Raw genomic sequence first — 16,535 nt, forward strand, 5'->3', positions numbered from 1 at the left:
CTTTCCATCACAATTTGATTATTTTCAAGTCTATCCCATCCACACAAAACTTTGCCTGACTGCCTCATTCCCGTGACCCCTTGTTCTCTTGCAGTGAGCACCTCTTCTCTCCGCGTCCTTCTGGAAGCCACGCCTCTCTAGCTCATTGCTAGAGCTGCCTGCTTGGCTCTCACTTCATCCGTTTGGGGTTTGGGTTCTGTCATCTCCGTCTACGCTCAGCTGGGCTCGGCTCGGCTGGGCTCGGTTTGCACGCCTGCCTCAGCCTCAGCGACCACGCTGTGACTCCGTCATCGAGCTCGTTTTGGTCCTTGCTCAACTCCACCCACAGCAGGAGTTTGACGACAGCTTTCTGCTTCCAGACTCGGTCTTCTTGTGCTTCCCATGCCTTTTCTTCCTCCTCAGTGACATCGTCTTCCCTAGGTTCGATGACCACACCACCCACTCCCACCCCCCCGCGCCCCCAGCTAGCTTTCCTGTGTGGCTTGGCCACTGTGAGCATCTCTTCTCAGGCCTCCCTTCAGTCTTTGTACAGATCTGTCTCACCAGCCTCAATCAACATCAACCCCCCCCCCCCCACACCGAGGCTCAGGTAAACCATCCTTCCTACGCCCAGTGAGGCACTTTGTTAACTGAGTTTGTTATAATAATAATAATAATAATAATAATAATAATAATAATAATTATTATTATTATTATTATTATTATTATTATTATTATTATTATTATTATTAATGTGTGAAGGTGTGTGTGCCACTGTGCATGTGTGGAGGTCAGTGGACAACCTGCACGGGTCAGTTCTCCTTACACCATGTGTGTCCTGGGGATTAAATTCAAGTCATCAGAATCAGCAGCTGGTCCCTTTTTACCCACCTGGTTATCTTACTGGCCTATGCTATATACTTTTTTAAAAAACCATATATTGTATAAGATATATTAAGAATTATCCTTTTTCCGTACATATATATTTAATTTATATTTTTATTTTTTTATGTGTATGGGTGTTTTACCTGCATGGATATGTGCACCACATGGGTGCCTGTTGCCCACAGAGGCCAGAAGAGGGTGTCATATCCCCTGGAACTGGAGTTACAGATGGTTGTGAGCTGCCGCGTGGGTGCTGGAAATTAAACACTGGCCCTTTGCAAGACTGCTGAGTCATCCCCCTTTCTATTTTATAAACACATTTTAGTTAAACTGTTTACACTTTGAACACTTTGGCTGATCTGATTAGAGTTTTGTCACCATCAAAACTTTATGTAGTGCGTGTACATGTTAGTCTGGGTGTATATGTATGTGCTCGGGCACATGCATGTGTGTGTGCATGTGTGTGGAGGCCAGAGGTCAACTACAGGTATCTACCTTTTTATTTCTTTTTGTTGTTGTTGTTCTTTTTGTTTTTATCGAGACAGGGTTTCTCTGTGTACCCTTGGCTGTTCTAGACTCACTTTGTAGACCAGCTGGCCTCGAACTCACAGAGATCCGCTTGCCTCTGCCCCTCGAGTGCTGGGATTAAAGGCATGTGCCACCACGCCCGGCCTACCTTTTTATTTCTTTGAGACAAGTTTTCTTCATTGGTCTGGAGCTTAGCAAGTAGGCAAGCTTGGCTGGCCAGCTGGCCCCTGGGTCTACTTGTCTCTACATGTTCAATGCTATGTTTGTTAGTGTGACTGCTTTGCCCAGCCTTTTCACATCTGGGGACTGAACTCATATCTTCAGGCTTGTGTGATGAACATTTCACTGACTGAGCCATTTCTTCTACCCGACAAAACTTTGCCCAAATTGTCTGTGACATAGTTATTATAACCCCACCAAAAAACCCCAGATCAACTAACCAACCAACCAACCAACCAAACAAAAAAACAAAACCCAAAAAGCTCTTTAAGTCAGAGTCTCACTAAGCAGCCCCAGGGTAGAGTGAACTGCATTTTCCTGCCTCAGTCTTCCAGATTCTGGGATAACAAGGGTGAGTCACCATATTCAACAACTCAAGAATTTTTGAATTAGTATAAGAAGCTTGAACTTTTATTCTTTGTTTCAAAACCCTACCTTCATTTAAAAATTATTATTATTATTATTATTATTATTATTATTATTATTATTATTATTATTATTATTGGTTTTTGAGATAAGGTTTCTCTGTGTAATAGTCCTGGCTGTCCTGGAACTCCCTTTAGAGACCAGGCTGGCCTTACACTCACAGACATCCTCTTGCCTCTGCCTTCCTGAGTGCTGGAACTAAAGGTGTGTGCCACCATGTCTGACTAACTACCTGCATAATTTAAGGAAAAAAGTATCCAGTATGTGTCCTCTTTATGACAGAAACACTTCCTTTGTTTATACACACACACACACATGCACACACACACACACACACACACACACACATATAAACAAAAGAGTGTGCTTACAGAGACAACACTTACAACTCTAAGCCCTACCCTCAGGAATTATTATTAAATCTATGCCAAATGTCTTTGCTCCCAATTTTTTTCTTCTGATTCTGCCAAGCAACCTCTGTGAACATTGATTAAGGTTCTTTCAGGCTAATGAGTTTTCCCTTAAAGAACAGTTTGTTGTTTAAAAACGCAGTAACCGAGAGAGTGGCCCATAATTCAGGGACTTTTGTAAAGACTTCACTACAGAAAACCCCTCCCTAGGGGCGGGCAACTATGGAGCAAAGCCTCGTCTTACATTTAGCCAGTTTTACGGAATGCCTTCCAGATCACCGTCTCCAGGCTAGTCCTTCCCTCCTTGTGCCAACAGGCCGCCAGCCGGCTCCACCCTGCACGCTGTTCAGGCAGTCAGTTGACCCACTTTTATTGAGTTTCTGCTAAATGTGGAGGGCTAGTCCAGGTGATGGGAGTGGGGAGGGGCAAGGGACAGACAGACAGATCGTAGCCATGGTTCTCCAGCGCTCCTCTCAGTGACACCATGATCACAAAGATTATTATTATTTTTTCAAAGCCAGCTAAATGCTCAAAGGAAGACAGAACAAGGCCATCTGATAGAGTGAGCCATGGTGCGAGCTTCCAGGGAGGGTGTGGGAGAGCCTCCTGGAATGGAACTGCTTTGAGTTTTTTGCTGAGGAGACAGATGGGTGATGTTCTGGGAGAAGGGTGTGGCCAGGAAAAAGCAGACGCAAAGACCCTGAAGTGGTGAGGACAGGGGGTGGCCAATTGGTAGAAAGGGGGCGGAGGAGAGAGCTGGAGGAGAGAAGTAATCCATACTACAGGGGCCTGCAGACCGCGGCAAAGAGTCTGACCTGGTTTAATTGTTTTGGTCACAAGGGGAAGCTGCTTCAAGATGGCTTTAACGAAAGCTTTTTGGTTGTTGTCATTTCGAAACAGGGTGGTCTTGAACTTCTCATCCCCCTTCTACCTCTTTGAATGAGATCACAGGTGCCGGGGAGCCACACCTGGTTTTATGCGGTGGCGGGAAGTGAATCTAGGCAAGGGCTGTACCGACAGAGCTACATCCATAGCTCCAATGGTAATCAAAAGTGGGCTAATTAGAGTTGACTCTCATGTCAGAAAGATCTTTTGGGTCACTGTGAGGAAGAGGAAGAGTTCAGGCAGGGAGGCAGCTGCTGCAAGGGTCCAGATGTTGAACCTAGGTGTATTGGCCGCTGATTAAAAGGTTTAGAGATAGCAGGAAGCTTTTGAATATATGTTGAAATTACTGAAAATATGACTTGCTAATGCTGTGGGTGTGATTATGAAGAAAGAGGCTTCTAGGTGTTTTTTTTCCCCTGTCTTCTAGGAATATGTGTGTGTGTGTTTCTATGTGTTGTGACGCATGTGTGTACGTGTATTTGTGTGCACTTATGCATGTATGTGTGGAGGTCAAAGGAAGACTTCCCATGTCCTGTTCTATCATGCTTGGCTCTGTTCCTTTGAGACAGGGTCTCTCATTGAATCTGGGGCTAGGCTGGTGGCCAGCAAGTCCCAAAAAAATCTTCCTGCCTCCATTCCTGGGGCTATGGGCATGGGAGGCCATGCCCAGCTTTGTGTGGGTGCTGGGATTTGAACTCAGTCCTTGCACTGGCATTGGAGGCACACTCTTAGCATCAGAGCCACCTTCCCAAGCTCCCCAGGTTTGACCGTGTAGGTAGACAGATGGGGAGGTCACCTTCCACTGGGGACAAGATAAGAGAATGTGCGCCTGGTTTTAGTCAGATCCATAGGAGGTTGGAGATGTGACTGTGTCCCTCGTGGAAGAAGTTAGCGATGAATACACAAGCCACTGGCAGATAGATGGTTTATATTGATGGTACTGACCAAGATAACTGTCTGGACACTAATAAAGACCTGTGAGTGAGATAGAACACAGAGGAGGGTGTTGCTTGAAGGCCAATAGAAGATGAGATTTAGGGAGGGCACTCTCAGTGGCCAGATGCTGCTGAGGGAATGAGATGGGGTGGAAGGACTGACTGGCAAATTGGGGACTACTAGGATGAGAAAGGGGAGACAGATGTACAGAGCTCTTACAGAACTTTGCTTTTTGTCAATGGTAGGTAGCTGGAGCAGGGGGTGGTATTGAGAAAGAAAGAAAAAGAGAGATAAGGGGAAGAGAGAAACCAAGTATTATAGCATATTTTCAGAAAGGGCATTTGTGGAGGAGAGAGCAAAGCCTGGACTAGAGGCCGGGTGATGGAGTCTGCTGGTCAGGTGGGAAAGGCATGCCAGGCATGAGGATTCTTCATTCGTGTTGAAGAGGAGAAGGCAGAGGGGCAGGGTACGCATGCTAAGAAGATGGTAGCTGTGTCGGGGTGACCTGGAAGTTGCTTCCTGTTCTTGCTCCCCAGGGACACGGGATGTCTGTCAGTCACGCTCTAGGATTGGGAGACTGGGGCCTGGAGCATGAGGAAAGAAATGGTGTGCTCTGACCATCTTGGAGAATTGGGTCAAAGTTTTAGGGAAATCTAGGATTGCTTAGAAATGTTGGCTATTCCACTTGAGTTTCGTAGTCAGACGTTTACATTGAGATCAGTTGGTCCAGGGGTGTGATTTCTCAGACAGCCCAGCTACAGAAGCATCTTGGAGAAGTCTCAGAGGCAAAACTCTAAAGAGACATATTCAAAAGCAAAGGGTGGCGAGCACCTAAGAGTTGGTGATTTCAGGGGCTGGGGAGTGTACGCTAGAAAGGAGAGAAGGGGGCTAAGAAGGGGGGCAATGGGCAGTGAACGGGGGTGGTGGTGGGGGTCAAGGGATGGGGAAGAGGAACTGCTGTGGTGAGAACCACACTGAGTGGTCTCGTGAGACAGGAGACGAGGCTGTTCTTGGTACAGACAAGGTGTGGGAGGTCAGGAGGTAAGGTTTCGTGGGCAGGGACGAAGCTTGCTGGAAGTAAGGCGGGGTCAGAGAACTGAGAGGCCAGATGTGTTACCTATGAAGATGTCAAGAACCATAACAAAAGGTCCAGGGTGGGGGTGGGTGGTGGAGAAAGAGAGAGAGAGAGAGAGAGAGAGAGAGAGAGAGAGAGAGAGAGAGAGAGAGAGAGAGAGAGAGAGAAGGGGGGCTAGGGATCACAATGGCCCAGGAAGGATGGGGGGAATAACCAGGTATCGTATTTATATCTCAGACTAACATGTTTGAGACGGAAATCATTTTGGCTCCCTCAAAGCTGCACATCCACGTGGCTCTGGACTTACTAAGCAACATCGCCATTCAGAGCTAGAGGACAGAGGGTCACTTAGATTCTTCCCCATGCTTGGTCCCCAAACCCAACCGAATCACCAACTCCTTCTGGTTCTATCTTGTAAAACCCAGCTACTTCTTTCCATGCCTACTGAGCACACTCTGCCCTCACTTCAGGTCACCGCGCTGTCGCAGGCCGGTTGCATCACACTCCAAACAGGCAGCCCCGCTTCAGTCTCTCCACGCTGCAACCACAGGCGTCGCCCCCGAGATAAATCTTTCCAGGGACTTGTTCTTGTGTTTTAGGATGAAGTCCAAGATCATCAACAGGGATTTGCAAAGAAGACGTTACATGATCTTTCCTGGTTCCTTTCAGCCCCACTCCAAACCCCGGCCCCCTCAGCTGAGTCAGCTGGCCTGGGCTGCTTTGACAATCAGATCTGCCCTCTGTTGATTTACAAACTCCCACTCTCCAGCGCTTGGTAAAACCCTCACTTTCTCTAAGTACCATTGTATGATTCCCAGGGAAGCCCTTTCCCGGATGCCAAGCCCTCTTCTTCTGCCTCCCATCACTCTCCACTTCTCTAGGACACTAGACATTTGATACTTGTCCTTCTCTCTAGTATGTAAGTTGTGTGAACCCATGGAGTGTGTTCGAGTCTTCCCAGAATCTAGCTTGGAGATTCGACATAAAATTAAGCCGGCATTACTTGTTGACTTGAATGCAAGAAGAGAAGCTGTAAGGGTGAAACATCTGTGGGCGATGACAAGGTCTGGCTCCTTGTGCATAGGAAGCTAAGTGTCTCAGAGGGCAAGAAAGTCATGGAGTAAAGAGAGCAGGGCGAAGCACAGGTGGTTCGTGTAGCCTCAGGTCACTTGGCAAAGCTGGGGAGAGACGATCCCAGGCCGCGAGCTCAGGCCTGAATGAATGGGAAGTCGGTAGCAGTGATGGGAACGGGAAAGAGTGCACAAGATGAGGTCATCAGGGAAGTGCACAGTGATTTCTCAAGAAGGCAGAGGTTTGAGTGGGGGGGCAAGAGCAGCAGACGGATGCTTTAGATGTGGGTGAGACAGATAAGACAGCAGCTCAGTGGCCAGGGAGCTGCCTACGAGTTCATCTCAGCCGACTCCGGAGGCTGTGGCTGGCCAGATGATTGGCGGTCTCCACCTGGCTAATAGTTCAGGATGTGAGATCTCTGTGAAGATATTATGGGAATGGTCGGGTCACAGGGTGAGCTCACAACATACTGGAGCCAAGGGCAACTCCTGGAGTCGGCTTCTAGACTCCCAGGGGGAATTGTTTGTGGCTTGTGCCCTGGTTTGTAGCGACATCTGGCTCTGTTGAGAGTACCTGGGCTGAGTGGTCACGTCTCTGGGCTGACAAAAAGGTTCAGAGCCACCCGTGTCTCAGAAGCTCAGTAGGTGGCACTGTTCCTTTTACTGGGGACACCAATCCCTACGTTCCAATGTTAGCAGCTCCGGGAGAAATGATCTGGACTGAACCCAAGCTTACCTACGAATTCCTGCCACCAGGGCCAGGTCAAACCAATGGCTTACAGGAGAGGTCAGAGGACCAGAATTGTGTATCAACGTGGGGCTACTCTGTGGTGGCATTTATGATACTCCTCTCCAAATATGGCAGTCCCTAGGACCCTGGGCACACACCCAGCTTAGATCAGCACCTCCTGCCTTGCTTCCTAGCTCCATCCACCCTGGGTACCAAATCCTTGCCTCCACCTCTGCTTCCAGGGAACTTGACCTAAGAGAGGTGATTCTCTGGTCTTGTCTCCTAATCAGAACAGAGCATAGAGGCTTGGAGGGTTTTCCTACCCATAAGCATGCTTTTAAAAACTGGATTTAGTTAACCACAAAAAAGCCAACAAAGATTTAAAAAAAAAAAAAAAACCCACATTGTTGAATTCCCAGGTGTGGCAGACGGGGCGAGGCGGGGGGGTGGGGGGGTGGGGGGGGGATGTGTCAGACAAACAAGACACAGTTTTCTGCCAAGAGGCTCAGAACCCCATTTACTCATTTAGCAAACACCCACTGAGGGCTGCAAGCACCTGGTGACTCAGCACCCTGCCCTTTGAGGGCTCACAGGCTGATGGGTGTCATTCCCCCGGTATCGGCTATTCCAACCCAGGGAGAATGACAGAGGAGAGAGGCCTGAGCCACATGGAGGCTGCCCTTGAGGTTTCAGGACGTTTACAGAGGAGGCAGGAGGGACATTCCAAGCAGAGGGATTAGTATGAAAACAGTTGGAGGCACGCTCATAGTGTCACGGATACCTAGGTGTTATCAGTCGTAAACTGAGAGAGGAAGTCATGGAGGGGTGGGGAGGTCAGTAGAGCCAGCTTAGGGGGCAATGGGGTTAGGGGTGGGGTGTGCTGAACAAAGTGTTAAAGCTAGAGGGATGGCGTGGTCACATTTGTGGACTGAGTACTCACTCGTTGCATCCAGGTGTGTGGGGTAGAGCCAGGAGGCCCCGTGGGAGGATTGATGAAAGGCTATGGGGTGACAGAGGAGGTGACTTAGGAGGCCCTCAGAGGCTGGAGTCAGTGACCTGTGGTACTATGCTGGGATGTGGGGTGTGAGGAGCTGAAGGGTGCGGGGGGGGGGGAAGGAGGCAGGGGGAGGGGGAATCACAGGATGGTTTGAGGATCACAGGCTAGCTCCTGGTTTGAACAGCTGGATAATGGCAGTGCCCTTCATAAGTGGGGCAGGGTCTCTGTGAGGAGGGCAGCTTTGTGGGAGGAAGGCAAGGCCAGTCAGGAATTGCTAGTCAGGAAAAGCACCTTCCCGAAGAATTATCCAGAGGCAGCTTGTGGGCTCAGAGGCAGGGCCAGGATAGGAAGATGCTTCTGGGACTATCAAGGTGCATATGCTTATGGGGCACGGGGAGAATGAGGTCATTCAGGGATGTATATTGGTGGAGGATTGATGGGGTGTCACATGTCCCCTGGCCCTTGGGAGACTCTGTCTTTCACTTGTTCGCAGCACCGTTGAGTACTCTCGAGGGTACTCCTTACATAGGACCTTCATTCGGCAGGGTTAGGGAGCTTGGGGTGGGGAAGGCAAAGGCCTCCTGAACCACATACAATGTACGGCTTGACTTACACTCTCTGAGAACCAGACTAGGGTCTCCATGGATCCCTGTCTTCCTGCCTTGGATGGCTTGCCGCAGAGCTGTGAGGCGCTTGGTGTGGGCCCTGTCTTTGTTCTTCTCCATATCCTGGTGGTGTGTGTGTGTGTGTGTGTGTGTGTGTGTGTGTGTGTGTGTATGTGTGTGTGTGTGTATGTGAGTGTGTGTGTATATGTGTGTGCGTGTGTGTATGTATGTGTGCATGTGTGTGTATGTATGTGCATGTGTGTGTGTGTGTGTGTGTGTGTGTGTGTGTGTGTGTGGTTTGGGGCTTAGATGGCCACTTAGTGGCTTGGCTTCTTCCGAGAGGCCCACTTGAAACACCACCGCCATATTTCTCCACCCATCACACACCACCTGTCTACAAAGCACTGGTAACATCATATTTATTAGGAGGGTTAAGGTACTCTATTAACAAATATAAAATCCCCACCAGCCATCAAGTCCCTGGAGGCTCAGGATTTAGGGACTCAACAGTTTTCCCCATCTTCTGCTAGCCCTCGGATGACCTTCTGGAGTCCCCGTAGCCATGTTCCCCACCTGACCTGCTGCAGAAGACCACGCTCCCTTCGCCTATTCTCTCCAGTGGCTTGAGCGAACAGACAGTGACCTCGTAACCCTACCTGCAGGTCATGGATACACACCTGCATCCACTGTGGCCATCCCGACCTTTGTTAGGACAGCGGTGTCCTCTTGAGGGTGACCTCCTTGGGAGATCACATATGGTGGGCACGTATCTGGTAGATGCTGCCTCCTGGAGGCTTTCCGGCGCCGGGGACCGAAGACCTCCATGCATCTCTTGCCCACCAGGTAGGTGACCTCACAGAGGTTAAGCAGAATACAGATGGCTGCTGTGATGACCATGAAGTAGGTGAAGACCTTCTTCTCCGTGGGTCGGGAGATGTAGCAGTCCACGGTGTGGGGGCAGGGGTCCACAGAGCAAGCTACCACACGGGGCATGTCATAGTCCTTGTAGAGGCGGTGGAAGATGTAGAGAAAACCAAGGTCCACAGCGGCTTTGAAGATGAGACTCAGCAGGTACGTCCACCACAGGCCGCCTCTCTTCTTGTTCAGGTTGCTGTACAGGGACGGGGCATTGGGCCCATGCTTGCGGCGATGTTTCCTTTCCCGCTCTTCCCGGTAGGCCACATGCATGACGACCAGCAGGGAGGGGCACGTGACCAGGATGAGCTGCAGGGCCCAGAGGCGCACGTGGGACACGGGGAAGAACTCATCGTAGCAGACGTTGGGGCAGCCTGGCTGCTTGGTGTTGCAGATGAAATCCTTCTGCTCGTCATCCCACACTTCCTCCGCCGCCACCACATACACCAGCACTCGGAAGATGAAGACCACCGACAGCCAGATGCGGCCCAGGGCCGTGGAGTACTTGTTTACCCCGCTTAGGATCCCCTGTAGAAATCCCCAGTTCATGCTGCCTGTGTCCTTGGTGTCTCACGTGGGACGGATGTGTGCCCTGGGAATCACAAGGCCCCGGGAGAACCTGCAAAAGGGCGTCCCTATAGATGACGTTGCAGGACAAGGATGTTTCACAACAACCACTGGGCCATTGTGTCCTCACTCACAGTGACTCAGACAAAGGGATGGCCACAGTCCCCATTTCACAGGAAAGTGTGTTAAGGCTGAGAGGTGAGAGGTCCCTGCCCAAGATCTCACAGCAGCAAGGAGCACAGATGAACCCTGGTCTTCAGAGTTCCAAAAGTCAGGGTCTCTTTCCTTCTACAAAGTAACAAACGGATGGGAGATAAGCACGCACATGCCAGCCGGCCCCCTTCACCCCACGTCTCAACCACAGTGGCCCAGAGGCTTCTAGAGTCAGACGGTTTCACCTCTCCATTACCTTTGGGGATTGGGTGAGGGCAAGGAGGGGCAGAGTAGGTAGCCTTTATTGGGTGTCAGACTCATTGAATTTTTCCTGAACCCAGCATGGGGTGTGTGTGGTGGGGGGCTGTGTTGGAAATGCGCACTCTGGCCCCTTGGGAGATATCTCAGAACTGCCTCCATCCTTACTCCTTTGGGTCTCTGGGAACTTTCCCAAGATATCCCTTCCCAAACTAAACACAGGCTCGTCTGCAATCGCTGTGGCCTGGCATCTTTCCCACTCTGCTGTGTCAGGGCAGAACAGATCGCCATATATTTATTCATCTTTTTTATTGTCTTGAAACCTGGGCCTTGGTGGGTCCCTCTGGAATTCCAACCATCTCATTTCTCTCTCTCTCTCTCTCTCTCTCTCTCTCTCTCTCTCTCTCTCTGTGTGTGTGTGTGTGTGTGTGTGTGTGTGTGTGTTTGTAAGGGATGGGGAAGAGGCAGGGACAGGGTTCTGGCATGACCTTTCTTCTCAGGTACACCCCTCTTCTCAGACTGCCTAATTAGAGGCTGTCTGACAATCACATCTCTCATTATTTTCATACATGTATGTTCAGTGTACCCCAACTTTGCTCTCCCTTGGTCTGGCGCACCTATAATGTTCCATCTCTAGCCCTTTTTACACCACCCCTGACTCAGCTCCTGCCTTCTGCAGCCATGTATTCCTGGGATACGTGCTGAGCCCCCTCTGTCTTTCACAGCAGAAAGCATTCCACAAACTACAGTAGCCTAGTCAAAACGTCTTTCCTGTTAGATTGCTAGAGGCTGGAAGCCAAACTGTACACTTCTCTCTGTCTCCTGAGATGTAGCTTTTTTTTTTTTTTTTTTTTTTGTCAGGCGCAGCGCACTCTCAATGGATGCTGGTTAAACCCGGCTGTAGCTTTGTTCTTCCTTCCCACTTCCTTTTAGACTTTTTTTTTCTGGTCCTCTGGCCTCCCTTTCCTGCCCTCTGTGGGGTTTTCCTAGGGTTCCCTCAGGGACCCTGCCCTCCCCTGGCCCACTCTGTGAAGCTAAGTCCCCAGCCCTAAGTTCCCTGGGATCTTTCCCCCAGCTGTCTCCTCACCCTTCTCGGTCCCCGTGGGTCCTCACTCTCCGCTGCTGCCGCTGCCAGCTTGTCTGTCTGTCCGGGGCCCTCCTGGAGGCAGGTTTTGTTTCTTACTTTGCAATAGGGTGGGGCTTTCTGAGCCAATGAGCCAAGAGAGAGCGCTGGGGTGGGTAGGCAGGCTCGGCGGAAGGTCCCGCCCTGGTGGAGCAAACACCTGTGGCTCATCTTGCTGGCCCACACCTTGCTCCTCCTGCCTGTCTGGGTTGGTAGGTATGTGCGTGGGACTAGAGTGATGGAGGCTGGTATCAAAACGGCTAGGTACAGGACTGTTTCTTTCCCTTGAGCTTGTCATGTCCGTCCAGTCCCTGTTCCTGTCCCCTGGTTCCCAACTCTCTCTTTTGCCCTGTCCTCAGGCAACTGGTTCTGAGCTTCTTAGCGGTTGGCTTTTACAGGATGGGACACTCTCGATTCAGCCCGAGACTTGCGCTACACTGCCGGGGCTATATCTGAGGCCTGTATCTTAGGCTCTTCTGTTTTGGAACCCAGACAAGCCACCTGGCTTTTCTAGACCAGGGCACCCACTGCCCTGCTGGAGATAAGGAATGCAGGTTGGTGACATGAAATGCTGCTCTTGGCTTGGGGCCAGGCATATAGCCTTGTTGTGTACCCTCTGTGGTCCCAGGGCTCTGGGGAAGCTGGAGTGTGACCCAGCAGGGGCTGGGGGGGGGGTTGGGCTTGTGTCTGGCAGGAACAGTGAAGGTTAATGTACACCCAGGGAGGGGCCCCTCTGCCTCATTTCACACAAGCGTTTATTGGGCACTTCCTAATAGCTATGATTCACATGTATGTGGCCTTTTTGCCTGGCTAACCCTGGTACTGCCAGGAGAGCTTGTCAGTGCTCACGGTGACCCCCATAGGCTATGCAGTCATGACTCAGGGTCTGGGAAAAAGTTGAAGTTGCCCAGGTTCTGATGCTTTTCCTTGCAATCTGCAGCTCTCCGTGTACCGAACTCCATCATCTCTTCAGACACCCCCAGCCCAAACATCCAGCTGGGTCAAAAGGCTAGCTTTGGAACGGTCCCCAGGAAAAGCTAGAGACCCCTTTTCTGGAGGAGAGGATGACCCCCTTAACTCCAGGAAGGTCACAAAGGTCAAGACCAAAGGGCACCTTGAATCTGTTTAACTTTATTTACTGTTATTAAGCTCTCACCCTGGGCCACACAGGAAGAGGCATTCGCTCATCTGTGCCCTCATGAGACTCCTCCTCCCAGAAGCCCTGTGCAGCGGCACGCGGTGTGTTTATTTAAGAGAAAAAGGAAACTGAGGTACATACTAGAAGGGCAATTCATTCAGACGGGACAAGTAGCCCAGAGTGGGGGGGGGCGGCAATTGGAGTCCCAAGCTGTCCTCCAACCCCAACTCAGCTCTTCTCCCCTACCAGCTACCTGGTGGAACCTTCCAACTCATGCCCACCCTGCTAGTCCAGTCTAGGGACCCTTCACAGGATGGTTTTCTTCACATGGGCTCGAGGGCGATCTGGTAAGAGAGGCGGGTGATCATCCGAGCCCAGGAAGATGAGGTCACTTGAGAGAAAGTCTTTCTGATTGCTGGAAGAGTTGGCCCAGTTGGCGTCATTCTCTGGATGTGCAGTGAGCGCGCTCCTTGTGGACACATACTCAGTACACCGCTTCGTCACCAGGTAGGCCAGCTCCACAAAGTTAAGCAGGACGCAGATGACGGCCGTGACCAGCATAAAGACAATGAAGATGTTCTTCTCTGAGGGCTTGGCGACGAAGCAGTCCACTGTGTTGGGACATGGATCCTCATGGCACTTGACCACATAGGGGAGGGTAAATCTGGGGTAGAATGCGTGGTATAGGTAGAGGAAGATAATATCTATGGCGGCCTTGAACAACAGACTACAGACATACGTCCACCAGAGCCCGCCCCGCTTCTTTCCGGGGTTCAGGTAAAGGTGTCCACTGCCAACTTTTTCCTGGAACTTTTTCTCCCGGGCCTTGCGATAGGCCACGTGCATGATGACCAGCAGGGAGGGGCACGTGACCAGGATGAGCTGCAGAGCCCAGAGGCGCACGTGGGACACGGGGAAGAACTGATCGTAGCAGACATTAGTACAGCCGGGCTGCTTGGTGTTGCAGTCAAAATCCTTCTGGTCATCACCCCACACACGCTCGACTGTCACCAGGTACACCAGCACCCGGAAGACAAAGACCAGAGACAGCCAGATGCGACCAAAAGCTGTGGAGTACTTGTTGACCCCACTCAGGAGCCCCTCGAAGACGCTCCAGTTCATGGCGGATTCAAGGCTTGGCTGCTTCTGCAGGGGAAACAAGGATGGAGTTTCTTGTGTTATGGAGTGCTCAGCCTGGGCACTTCACGGAAGCATGTCATCACGGGACTAGGCACTATTACACCCCCTATTTTACAGCTGAGAGAAACTGAGGGTTCGAGGCATTTATGAAATGACATGACTATTAAACGCAGAGCTGGCATGGAGGCACAGGTGATTAAGACAGAGCAACCCTGCTCATAAAAGTGGGTGGGTGCTGGACGCCAGGAGCCAGTCATCCAGAGCTCCTGAGCCTTGGGCTATTCTCCCTCGACCACCCACCTCCAGGGGAACCTGTTTTCTGTCCTTTGCTGGTAATGTCCAGGCAATTAGGTGCCACTTACTTGAAGGTGGGACACCAGTAATTAGATCCACTTAGGGAGCCAGAGTGCTCTATATACAAGAGGCTTCCTAGAGTAAGCAGGTGGGCCAATATTGTTCCATGGACCCCTGGTCCACAGGAAGGCAAGAGGAGTCGTGCGCGTGCGCAGATAATTCTGCGTTCAAGACAACTTGGCAAGTAGCCGGGTTCAACAAAACTATGTAGGTCTCTTTACTCACCCATGCTAATAAATTAACTCACTTTGTGACTCCCTCAAAGTGGGATGAAGTAGGCAGCGTTGCCAACTCCTCTGACAACAGAGCCCCCTTTCATCAACACAGCTTTGATCATCTTGTTGGGCAGCTTTGGCAAACCCCAGCCTGGAAAATGCTGTTCTGGTGGGTTCTGCTGCGTGACGACGTGACGGACGGAAGGCAAGCTCATCTTTGTTTGAGCAAAAGCATCCCTATGTCTCCACTAGGAAGTCCTCTCGGCCCGATTCGGGGAGGGGGCGGGGCGGCGGGGGGGATGATGGGGGTCCACTGCGGCCAAAACACTGTGCCCCCTGGTGTGCACTCTCGGGCCTTATACTCTAAGACTTCGTGATCAGAGTAGGAAGCGACACACTTCATGTGCCCGGCCTGCGTGGAAAGTCACAATTGACCTGACCTCTGAAGGGTCAGCTGCAAAGCCGAGTGTGAGCTCACAGCCAACTCAGATCAGACCTATGCAGTAAGAGGCATTTCGCAAAAACCAATATTATTCCCTTTTTTAGCAAGGAGTGCGGTATTTTTTCTCACTTAGTGGAGGTCAGAAAGCTAGTAAACAGGTTTGGGACCCAGTGGGAGGCAGGCTCCAGAGTCCACTCTGCAAACTATCCAGTTTTGAGTTGGGGCCCTTTCCTCAAGTTTTAGGGAACTGCTCGCTTTCCCATGCATCTCCTGTCTCCCCCTGGGTGACAGCCTCTGGGGGCGCCTCTACTCCGCACCCCATCTGTCTGTATCACTCACCACTTGGCCACGTGGTGGCCTTGCTTTGAGTCAGTGGCTTCTCTGCGCTGTCCCGTCTCAGGTGGGTGGAGCTGGTAGCGTCTTAGGAACACCCGGGGAGGCCTAGCCCTAACCTCAGGGCTCTGCAGGCTCAGGCTCAGTCTGCGGCTGAGCTCCGCCCTGCTCGGTCCCTTTCCCACTCAGCTCCAGGTCCCCAGTTCTGTCATCTCTGCCACTTGGGGAGAGGAGGAAGAGCCCAGAGCAGAGGGAGGGGTGCTTTTCCTTCAGCATCAGGAGCCAGGATAGCCCACACGTCCAAGTCGCCTCCCTCCAGCCTCCTCAGGAGAACTCGTCCCTGTTAGGTGTGCTTTCCCTGTGAGGTGTGCCGAGTCCTGGGCACATCTAAGTAAAGAGGCCTTTACCTGAGCAGCGACTCCTCAGTGTTCGCTAGTACCGCTCCTGGAAGCCAGCAGTTGGGGTTCAGCAAGCATCAGAATTCATGTCAGAATCAGGGAAGGGTTTCTGGGAAAGCTCATACTTGGGACAGAGAGGCTGCTGAGCAGACGAGGCGTGTCCTGTTGGCCAGGAGAGGTGTGTGCAGGCGAAGGGGGGTGGGAGGAGCTGTGGGCTGCAAAGCCATTGGCTAGGTCCGGGCCTCTCAAAGACTGCCTCCACTGAAGCTCAGGAAGCCTAGGGGTTTCCTCCTCTCCGAGCAAGAATCCCAGCATCTTCTTAGGGGAACGCCCCACCCCCCCCCCCCGCGCGCACCCGCTCTTTCATCTTTTCATCCCCAACCTTGTATGGAGGGCCAGAGGCCAGCCCTTGCCCCTCTAAATATTTTTTTTCCAGAATTCTCCAGGGCCAGCTCTTTAGAAGTGCTTCTAAAGGTTGATGTCTGTATTCCCCCATCTCTCCCTTCCTCCGTCCCTCCCTCTTTTTCTCTTTCTCGCCCTCCCTCCCTTCCTTTCTCCCTCCCCCTCTCTCTTCCTCCCTCCCAACCTCCTCCCTCCTTCCTTCCTTCCCTCACTCTTCCCTCCTCCTCTCTTGCACCTGAAGCCCACACCTGAGCATACATGTCCTTTATTCCTGTGTCTGGACCTCACTTCCTTGATTTGACTCTCACCCTCTCCGGTTCCTGGTTCCTCCGTCTAATAGTTACAGCCCAGG

The 16,535-nt window shown here is 51.4% G+C and overlaps 2 protein-coding genes across 2 annotated transcripts; both read right to left on the reverse strand.

Moving 5' to 3' along the window:
* Nucleotides 1-9,082: 9,082 nt before the first annotated feature.
* Gjb4 (gap junction protein beta 4) lies at nt 9,083-11,740 on the reverse strand. Its single transcript, XM_051171180.1, has 2 exons — nt 11,726-11,740; nt 9,083-10,515 (listed from the first exon to the last, which is right to left on the reverse strand). Exon 2 carries the CDS (start codon nt 10,207-10,209, stop codon nt 9,409-9,411), a length of 801 nt encoding a protein of 266 aa, XP_051027137.1. The 5' UTR covers nt 10,210-10,515; nt 11,726-11,740; the 3' UTR covers nt 9,083-9,408.
* A 1,348-nt stretch (nt 11,741-13,088) lies between these two features.
* Nucleotides 13,089-16,107, reverse strand: Gjb5 (gap junction protein beta 5). The gene is made up of 2 exons (XM_051171178.1): nt 15,791-16,107; nt 13,089-14,045 (listed from the first exon to the last, which is right to left on the reverse strand). The coding sequence occupies exon 2, from the start codon at nt 14,019-14,021 to the stop codon at nt 13,206-13,208; it is 816 nt and encodes a 271-aa protein (XP_051027135.1). The 5' UTR covers nt 14,022-14,045; nt 15,791-16,107; the 3' UTR covers nt 13,089-13,205.
* Nucleotides 16,108-16,535: the final 428 nt, after the last annotated feature.

The sequence above is a fragment of the Acomys russatus genome, chromosome 29 (assembly GCF_903995435.1).
Source record: "Acomys russatus chromosome 29, mAcoRus1.1, whole genome shotgun sequence".
Classification (NCBI taxonomy): Eukaryota; Metazoa; Chordata; class Mammalia; order Rodentia; family Muridae; genus Acomys; species Acomys russatus.